A 13,958-nucleotide genomic window follows, 5' to 3' on the forward strand; every position below is an offset into this window, starting at 1 on the left:
ATTCCATCCATTTATTACAAAAAAATGAGTTAGATACAGCATTTTTAAACACAATGCTTAAAATTGTTTAAGCGCCCTAAGAGGAACGGACATTTAAACCCAGAGTAGCAACGGGCATTTAAACGAGCACCAGCAGCGGCCATTTAAATAAACTCTGGCCAGCTCAAGCTTACCACTATATCGAAGTCCGGCATTTAAAGGTTAAAGTTCCAACTCTCGTATGTTGCTGTCTCATCAAAGTGCAGGACAAAATCAGGACAGAAAGATAGGTAACAGATGTTTTGAAAATGTGACACAGTTCAGATATTCAGGAATGATGATGATAAATCAAAACGTGATTCAGGAGGAAATTAAGAGGAGATCGAACTCAGGTAATGCTTGCTACCATTCAGTCCAGAACCTTTTTTCTTGCCTGCTGTCCAAAAATATAAAAATTGGAATATACAGAACTATAATTTTGCCTGTAGTTCTGTATGGGTGTGAAACTTGTTCTCTGACATTAAGGGAGGAACATAGACTGAGGGTTTTTGAGGACAGGGCATTGAGAATATCTGGACTGAAGAGAGATGAAGTGATAGAAGGTTGGAGGAAACTGCATAATAAGGAGCTTCATAACTCTTACTCTTCTCCAAGTATAAGTAGAATGATCAAGTCAAGGATGAGGTGGGCGGGGCATGTAGCACGAATGGGGGAGACAAATGCATATAGGATATTGGTGGGAAAGCCAGATGGAATGAGACCACTGGGAAAACCAAGGCATAGGTGGGTGAACAGTATTAAAATCGATCTTGGGTAGGATGGGATAGTATAGATTGGATTGATCTGGCTCAGGATAGGGACCAGTGGGAGGCTCTTGTGAACACGCTAATAAACCTTTGGGTTCCCTAAAATGCTGGGAAGTTCTTGAGTAGCTGCACAATTGGCAGCTTCTCAAGGAAAGCCCAGCTCCATGAGTGAATCTTTGATAAGAGGATTGCATTGAGACTTCACATGGAAATGATTGAATCCAAGGCTTTCAGAACATTTATTAGAATCTACTCTTTATTCAAAAGTGAGCATTTAAGCACAAACATTAAACTGACCCTCTATAAGGCACTGATTGTAATGACTTACACTTGTCCCACTTGGAAATTAGTGGCAGACACATACTTCTTAAAATTTCAGGGCATACAAAACAAGTTTTTTTTTTGCACCATTTGATTTTCCAAGGCGCACACAGGTCTGCAAATTGCACAGATCTTTCAGCCTTCTGTATGTATACGATTATATAACGGAATTGTGTAGGCAACAAGCAGAACTCACACAAAATCATGAGAATGAACATGTTCACAGTGTAGGACAAGGTGAAGCCAGACATAGAAAATATAAGAGGCTTAAACTTGGCAGTGGTCAAGCTTACGACCCTTCAGATGGCTAAGTTGCTGTTGTAGCATAAGATATGTAAGTTAGGCATGATCTGCTTTGTAAAGCCTTTACTGACAGAGGACTTGTGTGTAGTGCAAAAGGAAGAATTTTCAGTAACATGTTATATGTGCAAAATATACACTTGATGAAAAGCCAAGCATTTTCATAAGAGACAGACCCATCTTCTCATCAGAGAGGATGTTACATAAGGACTATTATGGCAAGCGTTCAGTTAAAAAGATCTCTGGTTGTGGGCCTCAAGGGTCCTGGCACCAGTACGAACTAATTGGCAGTAAACTGCCAGTCGTAAAGTAAATTTGACTTTGACTTTGACCCAGCAAGTTGTCACTCTCATGTTGAAGTGGGACAGAGTACCTACACCATAACCCTGCGAGGCGTAGGAGGCAATGGGAAGGGAAGTCTTGAATTTGGGACAGTAAAATGTGGTCACGAGTCCCAAGGTACTTGGACGTGAGATGACTGTACTGGTGAAGGCCAGCATAAATTATGAACAACAGACCCTTCCTCTCCTCAGAGAGAGAGTCCCAAATCAACAAACTCACAACTGCCTGACAGTAGTAAAAATCTGGTTGTAAGCCCCAGATGGGTGCTTTATTCCAAGACAGAGTGGCTGACTGACCATTGGTCGTAACATAAGACTCAGACTCGGTGAGTTGTCAGTTGGAAGTCAGCCTGTGAAGAGAAAAGTAGGAGGTTGGTGTGAAGTGGCTGTCATTGTTGAGAGCTGTTACCAAACAACGACTAGTGAAAGGAAACAGAAGGCTTAGCATATAGTGATCAGTCAGGTGTGGAAATCAGTGATAGCACTGTAAGTGCTAGTATAGTTAGTGTCTCATAACTTTAGCCGCGTGGAAAGGTAAATGCTGTTGTGGAGCATGCGAAGCTGTACACTTGCTTTGGTGATGTTCAGAGCTACTCCCCGAGTGGAAAACATTGCCTACGGAGACCAGGAGTGGATACACAACGTACTATACACCTGACCACACTTCAAGATGCTACATTCCAAACTGGTAGTACCCACACTGACATAAGCTGATAAGACTGCTCCCCCAGCTCTGTGAGAGATGGTATGACCCCTCTACCATGGCTAGAGTTCTGAGGAACTAACAGTAGTTCCGAATGATGTGTATAAATGGTCAGTAAATCCATTCACCATTCCAAACCCCGTCGAGAGTTATTCTAAATTGTGACTTGTCATATTGTGCTAGTGTGGAAGTAGGTATTAGTAAAAATCCCCAAAATTAATAAATACAAATAAATAAATAAAAAAATAACATTTCTTTATTTTATTCCATGACAACAGTAGGTAGTATGGATATACCATACATTGAATGTTTCGTTTGAAGTTTGAAGCTGTGTCTGTTAAGCTGTTGAGGAAGGTTGATTGACAGAGGTGTGGATGTTAGGACAAGATCTAGCATGCAAATTATAAAACTAAGCAAGGAAATCTTGGAAGGACTAGTGAGCTACTTTCTTTGATATGGCATGAACTGCATAGAAAACTATGCATCCAACAATTCTTCTGTTGTTTTCTTGTTTATTCATTGCCAGCAGTGATAGACACGGGTAAAGTAGGCTGACAACAGAGGAGCAGCTGGAGGCAATGTCTTCTTCTTGGTTTCACCTGAAGTTACATAAAGAGGGAGAAACACAGCAAGGAGAGTGGATGTGGTGTTGACTATCTCCACCATAGCCCTGCGAGTTGGGGGAGGTGACAAAAAGGGAACCCAGTACTGGAGGCTATAACTGGGCCACCGTGTTCCTGGGGGGGGGATATAGATATGGGGGCCTGACCCTCCAGGTTTGGGAAGCCTTGAATCCGAGGCAGTGAAATGTGGTCATGAGGCTGTTGGGGCTCGGACCTGAGAATGACCATGTTGACGAGGGCCAGCAGCAATTGTAAACAACACACCCATCCTCTCATCAGAGAGGATGTTACATAAGGACTATGACTGCAAGTGTTCAGTTGAAAGAAAATTACTTGTTGTATCAAGGAGCTTGTCAAGACGAACTGATTGGCGGTAAACCGCCATTCGTAAAGTATCTCTGACTCTTTGACAGCAAGCTGATATCATACGCCTCGTTTTATTCTTTCAGAATAAGAAACATAGACAAAAAAAGGGAAAATACACAGCATTCATTTTGTGCGCAGAATTACATCAATGAATGTAGATTTAAACTAAATTTTATGGCCTGTTATATGTCGTTAATCGCCGAGCAACGAAACAATGGAAATTCTTGAGACCGTTGCGTAGGAATATCCGTAGCAACGATATTCCCCGCTAGGCAGTGACGCAACGCAACAGTAGGGCGTCTGTTGCTAGGCAATGCATAGGTAGTCACACCTGACAACAATACCTGATGTATGTTCCCGAGCAGCAAAGTGTACTCTATGTGGTTCGTGCAGAGCCTATATAAAGAGCAAGATCACGTTTTTGTGGTCAGGGCGGAAGCTACATAACGAGAGTACTCGTCAGTGTTGAGGCAGTATTGAGTATTCAGTATGAGTATGTGTCCGTTGAAGTACGAGTTACGAGTTTAGAGTATTCAGTTGAAGTCTAGCAGTTAAAAGTTGCCGAGTTTTATCGAGTCAAGACAGTTGAAGGTTGGAAGTGGCTAGAGCAGAAGTAATTGGGACAATGAAATTGTGAATTATGTAAGTAAGTAAGTGTGGATAAAAGGCCGAGCCATAGCTCAAGCGGTTAGTCGCTGGCTTCCCACCGTGGCGGCCCGGGTTCGATCCCGGGTCTGGTCAAGTGGGATTTGTGGTGGACAAAGTGGCGCTGAGGCAGGTTTTTTCTGAGTACTTCGGTTTCCCCTGTCAATCTTCATTCCACCAGTTGCTCCACAATCACCCTCACCTATCATCTGGGGTTGGTACAATAGGCCAGAAGTGGCCGCAGTACAAGGGACTTAGTCCCACCCCCACTAGCAATAATAATAATAAGTGTGGATAAAAGTGTGCAATAAATAATCGCTAGATCCAAGACCGGCTTGAAGTTATTTGTCGTGTCGGTAGACAAACACGTTACACTGGTGTCAGAATTGGTTACCAACTACAACACACCATAATTTAGAACGAACTCTTGAAACGCGTGTTATACTGAAGATAGTATGAAGAGATTAGTGTGTGCGGTTTGTAAATTGTGTAAACCCCCCAACAGTGTTATAATCAATTGTATTTACGACTTGTAGGTTGTTAATAAAACCAATTAACAATCCGAACGGCGTCTTAAGTCGATAAAACACGTTACAGTATGCAATATGAAATTTGAAATTGAGAGATACTGAACTGTCGGTCTTAATTGATTGACAAACTGTTAGCATTTAAGGTATTGTCGCGTGTTGCCTATGTAACGCGACAAATAACTTCACGCAGGTCTCGGATCTGGCGAATATTTATTGGACTCTGGATACAATTATGATCACTTACAACGTATGCGGACGTTTCTTCTTCGATATCACAATTCTTGCACCGCTAATCCCGGTGTCGTCTTCGCAGCTGTACTGCACACCGCACACTTTTATCTATATCTGTTCTCGGCGATTGCCAGAACTCACCTAACTATATCTCGACGACAACTAATGCTAATAATCTCAAAGTCAAAGTCACATTGCGACTAACGGTCAGTCAGTCAGTAAGTCTTGGTGTCGAGCCCCATCTGGAGCTCATGACCAGATATTTATTACTGTTTGACAGTTACGGTCTTGTTTCTGTAGGGCGCCATCTCAGACGAGAGGACGGGTCTGTCTTTTGTATATGCTGCTGGCCCTTGCCAGTGCAGTCTTTCTCGGGGCCCGAGTCCCTTGGGACTCGAGACCATATTTTACTGTCTCGGATTTGAGACTTCCCTTTTCGTTGCCTCCTAATAATTTGGTATACTCAACCCCCTTAAGTAGGTCTTATGCGGGCTGCTTACAGAACACCGTTCTCAACAGTTCAGTTTTGCCGTTGTCATACAGCGAACCCTCTGTTGTCTTTCATCTCCGGGGAAACACGTTAACGCGTTTGTTGTCCTTTCATCTCCGGGGAAATGCGTTTGTTGCTTAAGATATTCCTAGGCACTGTTACTGCGTTTTCCCGGCACGTGACATTGCTCCCACCTTAAGGCTGTTCATATCGAGCAGCCTAACGGTGTTTGCTTTTCCTTCATTTCCGGGGATTTCTGCTACCAACGTCTGCATTCGGTCTTGCCGTTCTTCGCGCGTCCTTTGTGGTGTTCATTCTACCGCATCCGACCCTTCCTTCAGGGGTGCTCGTCTCGAGAAGCTCCGTGGTATGGCGCCAGCTGCTCCAGTTGTACTACCAGTCACTCCATGTTTTCATCGTCCATTCTCCATTCATGCCGGGAGGCCGGTACTTCTACATTACCGGTTCCTCCTCTATGCATTTTTTTTTTTCGTTTCGGACGGGGTCGACCCCTCCACAAGGTCCAGTCCTTGTTTTATCGTAGGGCGACAGAAGATCTTCTACATATCGGCCTCTTATGCCCTTGCTGCATTCCAGTTTCGGCTGACGTCTCCTCCCGAACGTCTGTCCTCTCTGGATTTCTTGTACCACACTGGGCCTGGTACAAAATTTTCTGGCTAAGTTCCTCTTGCGCCATGCCACTCTGGCACGGCGGGTCGTCCCTCTGCGGGCGACGGCCAGTTTCTTTTGGGATCCACAGTATTCCCATGTCGCCTGCAGGCGAGCGATGGCCAACTTTTTTTTGTACCCGTCCTGATTCGGGGTCCGTTCCTTCACCATTCCTGCAGCTGACTTCCGGTCCCTACGCCGTTTCTTCGGTCCTCCGACCGGCATTATTTCGGCGTATTCTACGGGGGCCTGTCGTTCTACCGCCTCAGGTTTCGTGTCCACTGAGGTCGCCTTCTCCTCTGCCAGCCAGGCCATCATCTTTGGTTGGCCAGCAGTTGTTCTTGGCCGGCTCTCATTTCCTCTTGCATGGCCTTCGTATTTGCGTTCGCATATCGGCTTTCACGGCTCCTTGGCTGGCTCTTATTTCCTTCAGCAGGAGTTCCATCATCTGGTGTATGTCCATTTTTGTTTGTCTTAATCGTGTGTTCTTCTTACACCAGTGTCACGTGTTGCCTATGTAACGCGGCAGATAACGTCACGCAGGTCTCGTATTTGCTGAATATTTATTGGACTCTCGCTTTTACACACTCAACTACAATTATGCATCTGCGGATGTTACTTCTTCGATATCGTAATCCTTGCACCGCAAATATCCGTGTCGTCTTATGCACGCTTTATCTATATTTGTTCTCGGCGATTGATGGAACTCAACTAACTATATCTCGAAGACTGCTAATGCTAATAATATGTCAAAAGTCATAGTCTGGTATATTCAGCCCCCTTAAGTAGGCCTTATGCAGACCGCTTACAGAACACCGTTCTCAACAGTTCGGCTTTGCCGTTGTCATACAATGAACCCTTTGGTCGTCTTTCATCTCCGGGGAAATGCGTTTGTTGCTTAAGGTGTTCCTAGGCAACGGCCCACTGTAAGAGAGATGTGTTTTATTTTCTTGGCTTTGTGGTCCATTTTGTCTGCATTTAACTATGCTGTTAAATCTGATGTGTATAATTTCAACCAACAAGGTATCTGTAATTAATAAATTAATGATTTTTTTCAGGTAGTACATCGCTGAGGATGGCAGAAGATAACTTCCTTCCAGCTAGTCTTGAGAAATTAGAGATTGATTCACAAAGGTAATGAAACAGCCAGAGTGAAGTTTGTTGTACCTGTGTGAAAACTTAAATTTTGGGGATTTTGTTGTTCTGTATTCTGGTAATTGAAACATAAATCTTAAAATTAGGGCTTCTTTACATACAGGTCAGATCTTGTACTTTCTTCTGTTCCTCCCTGCTGCTCTCTCCTGCGCCCCTGCATTCATAAAAAAAAGACATTGCAGTTGTTGCAGGAGTGTCTCTGTTTTGAACCTTGATAAATTTGAGATCTGAGTTTTCTTGGCAGTGAGTGTCAAGATTATGTTCTTCTGGGATATGATTCTGTGCAGCTTGATAGATGGAACATTTGAGAGATACTTGGTGCCTCTGTTTTCACAGTGCTGTTGTATGAGGATCATGTCATCGTGGTAATTGTAAAGGTGCGAATCTGTTGTTCATGTATCCAACAGATTGCAACTTAAGTGCTGCAACAGTGATGTGAATGGATGTCAGACTTTGCATCTCACAGCATTAATGGAAGAACATGCAATGACTGAGGGTGTTTGGGAGCAGGGTACTGAGGAGAATATTTGGACCTAAGCGGGAGAAAGTACCAAGACACTGGAGAAGATTGCAGAATGAGTGATGTCACAACTTGTACATTTTAGGAAATAATTAGTCAAGAACAATGAGATGGGTGTAACATGTAGTGTGCGTGGGAGACACAAGAAGTGTATACAGAATTTTGTTGAGAAATCTGAATGGAAGAGACCACTTGTAAGGCCTAAGTCTGGATAGGAGTTAATATTAATTAATATTATGTCAGAAGTAGATGCAACTATCCGACTTAAAATTGAAAACCTCGTGTGTTATGCTTCAGATAGTCTGAGACAATTATCAAATTGTTTTGTACATGAGAAATGAAATGAATTGCACATGGATGAATATTATTTCACTGAAAATCTTGCAGACTAAATAATTTTCTGCATAGTCACATGAAGCAGTAAATTGTTCATGCTGTACATTACATTTCATCTATTTTAAGAGCATTAATTTGATGAACTGCAAGAATGTGTGATGAATCAACTTCTGACATTTGGCAATAAGGTTTTATTCCCAGCATTAGGGCAGTAATGGACATATTTTAATTCAGTTGTAACAGTTTATCATCAGGGAATATGGAATTTTAATTCTCCTGCTTCTCCCTGTCTGGCAATTGTATTAACTTTGTGGTAATGGTATTAGTGTTGAAAAGATCCAGCATTCTGCCAGCCTGACTGCAGAGCCCCATCCCCAAAAATCACTGTCCAGCCAGTAAAGGTTAGAACACTCAGAATTCTCATTTGATCCTTAGAGGTACTCCATCCATGAGATTCATGCCTTGGGTTCTTTGTTCTACTGTATCAGGAAGACAAGACTAGCTACATTCCAATAACACAAAAAGGAAGAATGGCCTCTACTTAGACAAGTTGTAGAAACCGTAACCTTCAGAAGGAACATAGGACCGCCTCTGGTCTAGTGGTCAGAGTTCCTGGCTACAGATCCAGAGGTTCCGGGTTCGATTTGCAGCGCTACCAAATTTTCTGATAAGTAGTGGGTCTGGAATGGGGTCCACTCAGCCTTGTAAGGTTAATTGAGGAGAAATTTCAAGGAAATTGTGGCTGTGGTCTCGAAAACTGAGATTAACGGGCGTGGGGATCTGTTGCGCCGACCATTTGACACCCTTTATCCACAAGAGGTGGCACTAACTCAGCCGGCAAGCAGCGGTCGCACAGTCAGTATAGGTTGCTTGTGGAGTACAGGCCACAGAAATTGTTTGAAGGAACATAGTAAGTGTCCTTGACAGTTCTCATGATTAGTTTTCAAACATTGTCATTAGGCCTAGTGACAGCATAGCCCTTGTTAAACGTCCCCATGTATTTCTTTATTTAGTTGGGCCTTTTCTTCCTATACATCTGTATTTTTCCACTTTGCTTTACCCTCTACTGCCCTTTCTGTTTTCCTGACTTCCCACTACCTTGTATTGGCCACTCATCCATAATTTCTCTCAGGAATTGTACTCTCCAAAATCACATTTTCTAGAGTTATTCATTGTTTGAAAGACTTTTTTTCGGTATGCACACTCATCTGGGAGGTCCTGAATTGCTATCCCAACACTGGTTGCAGAACCTGATCAGTGTGGTACTGATACCCCTAGCGGTATCAGAGATACTTGCCAGGGTTATAAGTCCTCTGTGTAGCAGTAATGAATAGCAAATTTAATAGTTTCATTATTGTAAACCATTTTATAATGTAAGATTTGAGGCTTTCACGGCGGTGACTATGAAGAAAGCATTCTTCTGGGATTTGGCACCGTGTATATGTGGTGTTAACCGACGTTTCGGAGAAACGTATCGCCCCCATCTTCAGNGAAGTAACCCATAGTGATACTTGTAATGCTTCTAGCAGATGAAAACAGAATGAGTCAATTTTCTGTTTCTGTTGAACATTTTCCGTAGGGTCCAGACATTTGTTCTTTCTCTTTCAGGCCTGAGAAACATTGTATATAGTGTGCATGAAATACAGTGTAAAAAGTTGAAGGCTGTATTAAGTGGCTGATAGATTTAAGTTATATTTCTGGACTTTTTCATATTTGTATGTGCAGGCCTGGCACATTAGGTTAATGAACAGTTATATCAGGTGAGATTTAGCATAATACCAAAAGGTGCATAATACTTCAACACTATAAGAGTGAAAGTCAGAGATGTCACAACAGTTGTGAACAAATGACTACCACATGAATGGTTTGGTATTTCATTGCAGGGACACAGTTTGTGGCAGTAACTTTCTGTATGTGAACCCATTCAGTCGGGATGGTGGTGGTGCCTGCAGAAAGACAAAGAAGTTAAAACCTATTGATGAAACACTTGGAAAACTCAGTTTTTCTGGAGAGGAATGTGCAAATACTTCCTGTCATTGTAACATTCAGCACTCAGTCAGTCCACCTGCACCATGCCATGATCATCCTTATGATGGCTGGTCCGGCCGTAAATCGATACTTCATGTTCATCCTACAGTTACCTTCAAAAGGAACCTTGTACGAAAGAGCAAGTTGAGTGTTGTTTGTGCTTCCATGAGAAAGGAGGATAAGAAAAATAAAATTTTGAAAGAACCAGTGCTGAAACTTGCAAAGGCAATCCAAAATACATTACCACTTAGCAAAACTGATGCTAGAATGTTCCCTATGTCAAAACTATCTGCTGATAAGAAGGTCATGCAAGGAGGTGGCACTGTTCTGTCAAGTGATGTCGCAGGGAGTTCTAAATCCCAGGACTTGTTTGGTCACAGCATTATTTCACACCAGGATTTCAAATCTCTCCTTTTACTGTCACCCAAAGAGCCTTCCACAGACAGAAACCAGACTTTCAGTGCAACTGGTTTCCATCATATGCGTGCAAATTGTAGATCTGAACCAAATACATGTAAGGGAGAACCAAAACCAGAGACCAGAATTTCTTCAGAAAACACATGCATTGGCTGTGTGGTGAAGAAGCTGGCAACAACTGGGCTGACACATAGCAATGGTAACAGCTCAGGTGGCCAGTCATGCTCACAACAAGCCAGGATGACTGCTTCAAGTTCATGTGATGATGTTACAATTGATGAATTGGCCAGTTATTTTGATGTTTTTGTTCATATCCCCAAAAAGATGTCACACATGGCTGAGATGATGTACATTTAGATATGAGGTTAATAACTTCTGATTTCTGAATTAAGTTTAATAGTTGATGAATTTGTCATATGTTAATTTGGTGCTTTGTAAACAAAAATGAAGTACAATTTTGTATTGCAGTTTGTGAACAGTTTTTTTATTATTATGTATAATTTCCTTACAAACAATATAAGTATAGCTGTCTTGAAATCTTCCACTGATTTCAGTCTGTAATTGATGCTGAGGAAGCCACCAGTACAAGACAGATTTTAAAAGCTTGAAAGAACACACAATGCATAACAGTAAAGTAAGGTAATAATGTACAAAATGTCCATTAACACTAAACAGTAGTGTCAGTTACCAGTACATTTACCCTTCCACCCTTCCGTATTTGTAAGGGATATGATGATGATGATGATGATAAATACGGAACTTCATAAATAAGGGTATGATCTAGTAAATGTATGTACCCTTGTGCTGAATTATGTTTGTATATGCCACCTTAAAATTATATTTAAGCTAATCAATGCAGTGCCCAAAGCAGAAATAAATTATGTATGATTTACAGACATATGAAATGTGTGCAGAGAAGTAGAGACACGACAGAGGTTAGAACAGTTATCGACAACTGCTTTACTTTTTTTTTTCCTTAATTTTTCATTAAATAAGACAGTCTTGATCCCTTCCTTTACTTTGAGGCTCAGTCAGATCATTGCATTATATGCTGATAAGTTACACATGTTCATCATGGTGGGAAACTTTTATAAAAAATGTTATAGTTCAGAGCTTGACAGCAAGAAGGAAATTCATGATATGGAGGGATGATTATAGTTTGCCTCCATGCAAGCTGCTTGTTTTATAAGTCAAAGTCATGCAGTACACAATGTTGTAGATTGACAGGTGGGTAAACATGCCATTGTTTTGAAGACGCTACTACCTCTGTCTAGGGTTGAAGTGATTTCAACTCTGAAGGTGGAGGCTGTGTTAGAACCTACCTATTGGAGTATGACCAGAACTCAATATATATGTTTGTTGAGGCACTGGGGCCATTGACACCACAACGGTAAATATCATTATGGCAAAATGTATTAAAATCAGTAATGTCAGTGCTTTAGTCAGTTTTGTTGTGTCAGCCACTACATGTTTTGGTCACGTGCTATCATCAGGTTGTTTGTAAGTAAACAAAATACATTAGGATTGAATTGCACAGTTAAATGGCTCAATTTTTACAATGAAAAATATTGTAATAAATTCTTTTGTTAGGTGGTAAAATATTGTGGCATGTTGTATCAACAACAAATGCTTACTATGACACATTCACAATATACAAGATACTTTACCAACATAGTATAATACACTTTATCCCCACAGAGCCTATTATATGTACACTACTTAAATGAACTTCCAGAACAGTACAGATCAGATATATCAAATATTAAACTATGAATAAATACCACAATACCCATCACTGTTATACACCCTTAGTATGCCACACTTAGCAAGTCTTGCATTGTACTTCATGTACCCAATTGAGGCATGGACAGTTGTTGCTATGGGGTGACTCTGAGATGGGCTTGGTAAACATGTTCTCATTGCTAGGCAGCTGCAACAGTTGGGACTACAACAATGGTAACTGCGTTTTGTATGTAATCTGTGCCGAAGAGTTATCCTGAAGACAATTGGGGCGACCCAGTTGGGAGTTGAAAGTCAGCCTGTGAAGTGAAGAGTAGGAGGTTGGCGTGAAATGGCCATCAGCTTGGGAGTTAGTCAGTTGAGAGTTGAGGGTTGGCAGTCCAGTTGAGCTCTTCAAGGGAGGCTGAGAAGAGATGGCATTGTAGTTCAGTTGACAGTAGAGTTCTGCACAGGCGGCTGTGACAAGGACCTGAGAGGGGAAAGTTGAAGAATCTCCATTGTTAGAAGCTGTTGCGAGGGAATGGCTGAAGACAGGAGGCTGGAAAAGGCTTAAAGGGTGGAGATTAGTGATAGCACTGTAGCTACATGTAGTTGCTTGTGATATGTATAAGTTGTCAGTAAATCCAATTTACCAGTTGATACCATATCTGTAGTCACACCACTAAATATGTGACACACTTTTAACCTTTTTTAACAGTTTTTAGGGGCATGCAGTATTGTAGTTTGTCGTGGCACTATGCTACGAGGCGGAAGGTTGTGGGATCGAATCCTGGTGAGGTGGATTTTTTAATTTACCTAATCCTTCTAGCTGCACTATGACCCTGGGATCAACTCAGCCTCTAAGAGAAATGAGTACCATGAATATTCTTGGGGGTAAGGGTGGTCGGCACGTAAGGCTGAAAGCCTTACCGCCATCTATGAGCTGATTGTATAGGGAACCTCTAACATCTCTCAACCCTATGGGCCTCCACAGCCTGTTACAGGGATACCTTTACTTTAATTAAAGAAAAGCATTTATTATAACGTTTTTCATTGTAAAAATGGAGCCATTTAACTGCAATTCAGTAATAATGTATTTTATTTACTCATATGAACCATGTGACTGGAACACGTAGTGGTTGAATCAGATGATAAAATTCATTAAACCATTGAAATTTTTATTGGTTTTAAAATGTTCTATTAAGATGTAATTTATTTCATTGTTGTATCAATGGCCTTTGTATCTCAAATTTATAACACGACAGGATGAAGAAAATAAAAATGTATGTATGTGTTAGTTTCTAATTTCAAAGTACTGTTTTTTGTTTCCAGTATACAAGTCACAAAACTGAAATTAATGTATTTTAGTGTTTTGTTACTCCTTTGATTCCACTCCCTTGCATTTTCATTGAAAAATATGCAGTTGAATTAACTTTGATGACATTCATTTTTACAGTTTGTGAATCATAATTTTTTGTTGTTGGTAAATAATTTTTATCACTTAGATTTTGCTATGAGTATTCACGGGAACTTTGCATAAGTTAAAGTTGTGTTCGGGTGGTTCCTGCATTCGTTATTTATACTTCTTGTGCATTTATTACATGATGTGCACAGAACAAATAAATATAGGGCTGGTCATGTCTGTTTCAACTTACAGATGGCTAGCTGAATTGTCATGAAATCTGATGAATCATTCTGTGAAAAATTGTCAGTCAAATTAAGTTTTTATTCAAAATGGATAGCTTAATGGTCTCTTAGCATGAAAACTAGATGTATTTC

The 13,958-nt window shown here is 41.2% G+C and overlaps 1 protein-coding gene across 2 annotated transcripts in view; it reads left to right on the forward strand.

Annotated features, from left to right (window-relative positions):
* The window catches only part of LOC111864135, a 14,053-nt gene extending 3,117 nt beyond the window's left edge, over positions 1–10,936 (forward strand). For both annotated transcript variants that reach the window (XM_023851178.2, XM_023851177.2), the window contains exons 2-3: positions 7,063–7,138; positions 9,899–10,936. In XM_023851178.2, the coding sequence (XP_023706946.1) occupies positions 7,080–7,138; positions 9,899–10,817 (978 nt within the window). In that variant the 5' untranslated portion in view covers positions 7,063–7,079 and the 3' untranslated portion in view covers positions 10,818–10,936. The remainder of the gene's footprint in view (positions 1–7,062; positions 7,139–9,898) is intronic.
* Positions 10,937–13,958: the final 3,022 nt, after the last annotated feature.

This window comes from Cryptotermes secundus, unplaced genomic scaffold (assembly GCF_002891405.2).
Source record: "Cryptotermes secundus unplaced genomic scaffold, Csec_1.0 scaffold1256, whole genome shotgun sequence".
Classification (NCBI taxonomy): Eukaryota; Metazoa; Arthropoda; class Insecta; order Blattodea; family Kalotermitidae; genus Cryptotermes; species Cryptotermes secundus.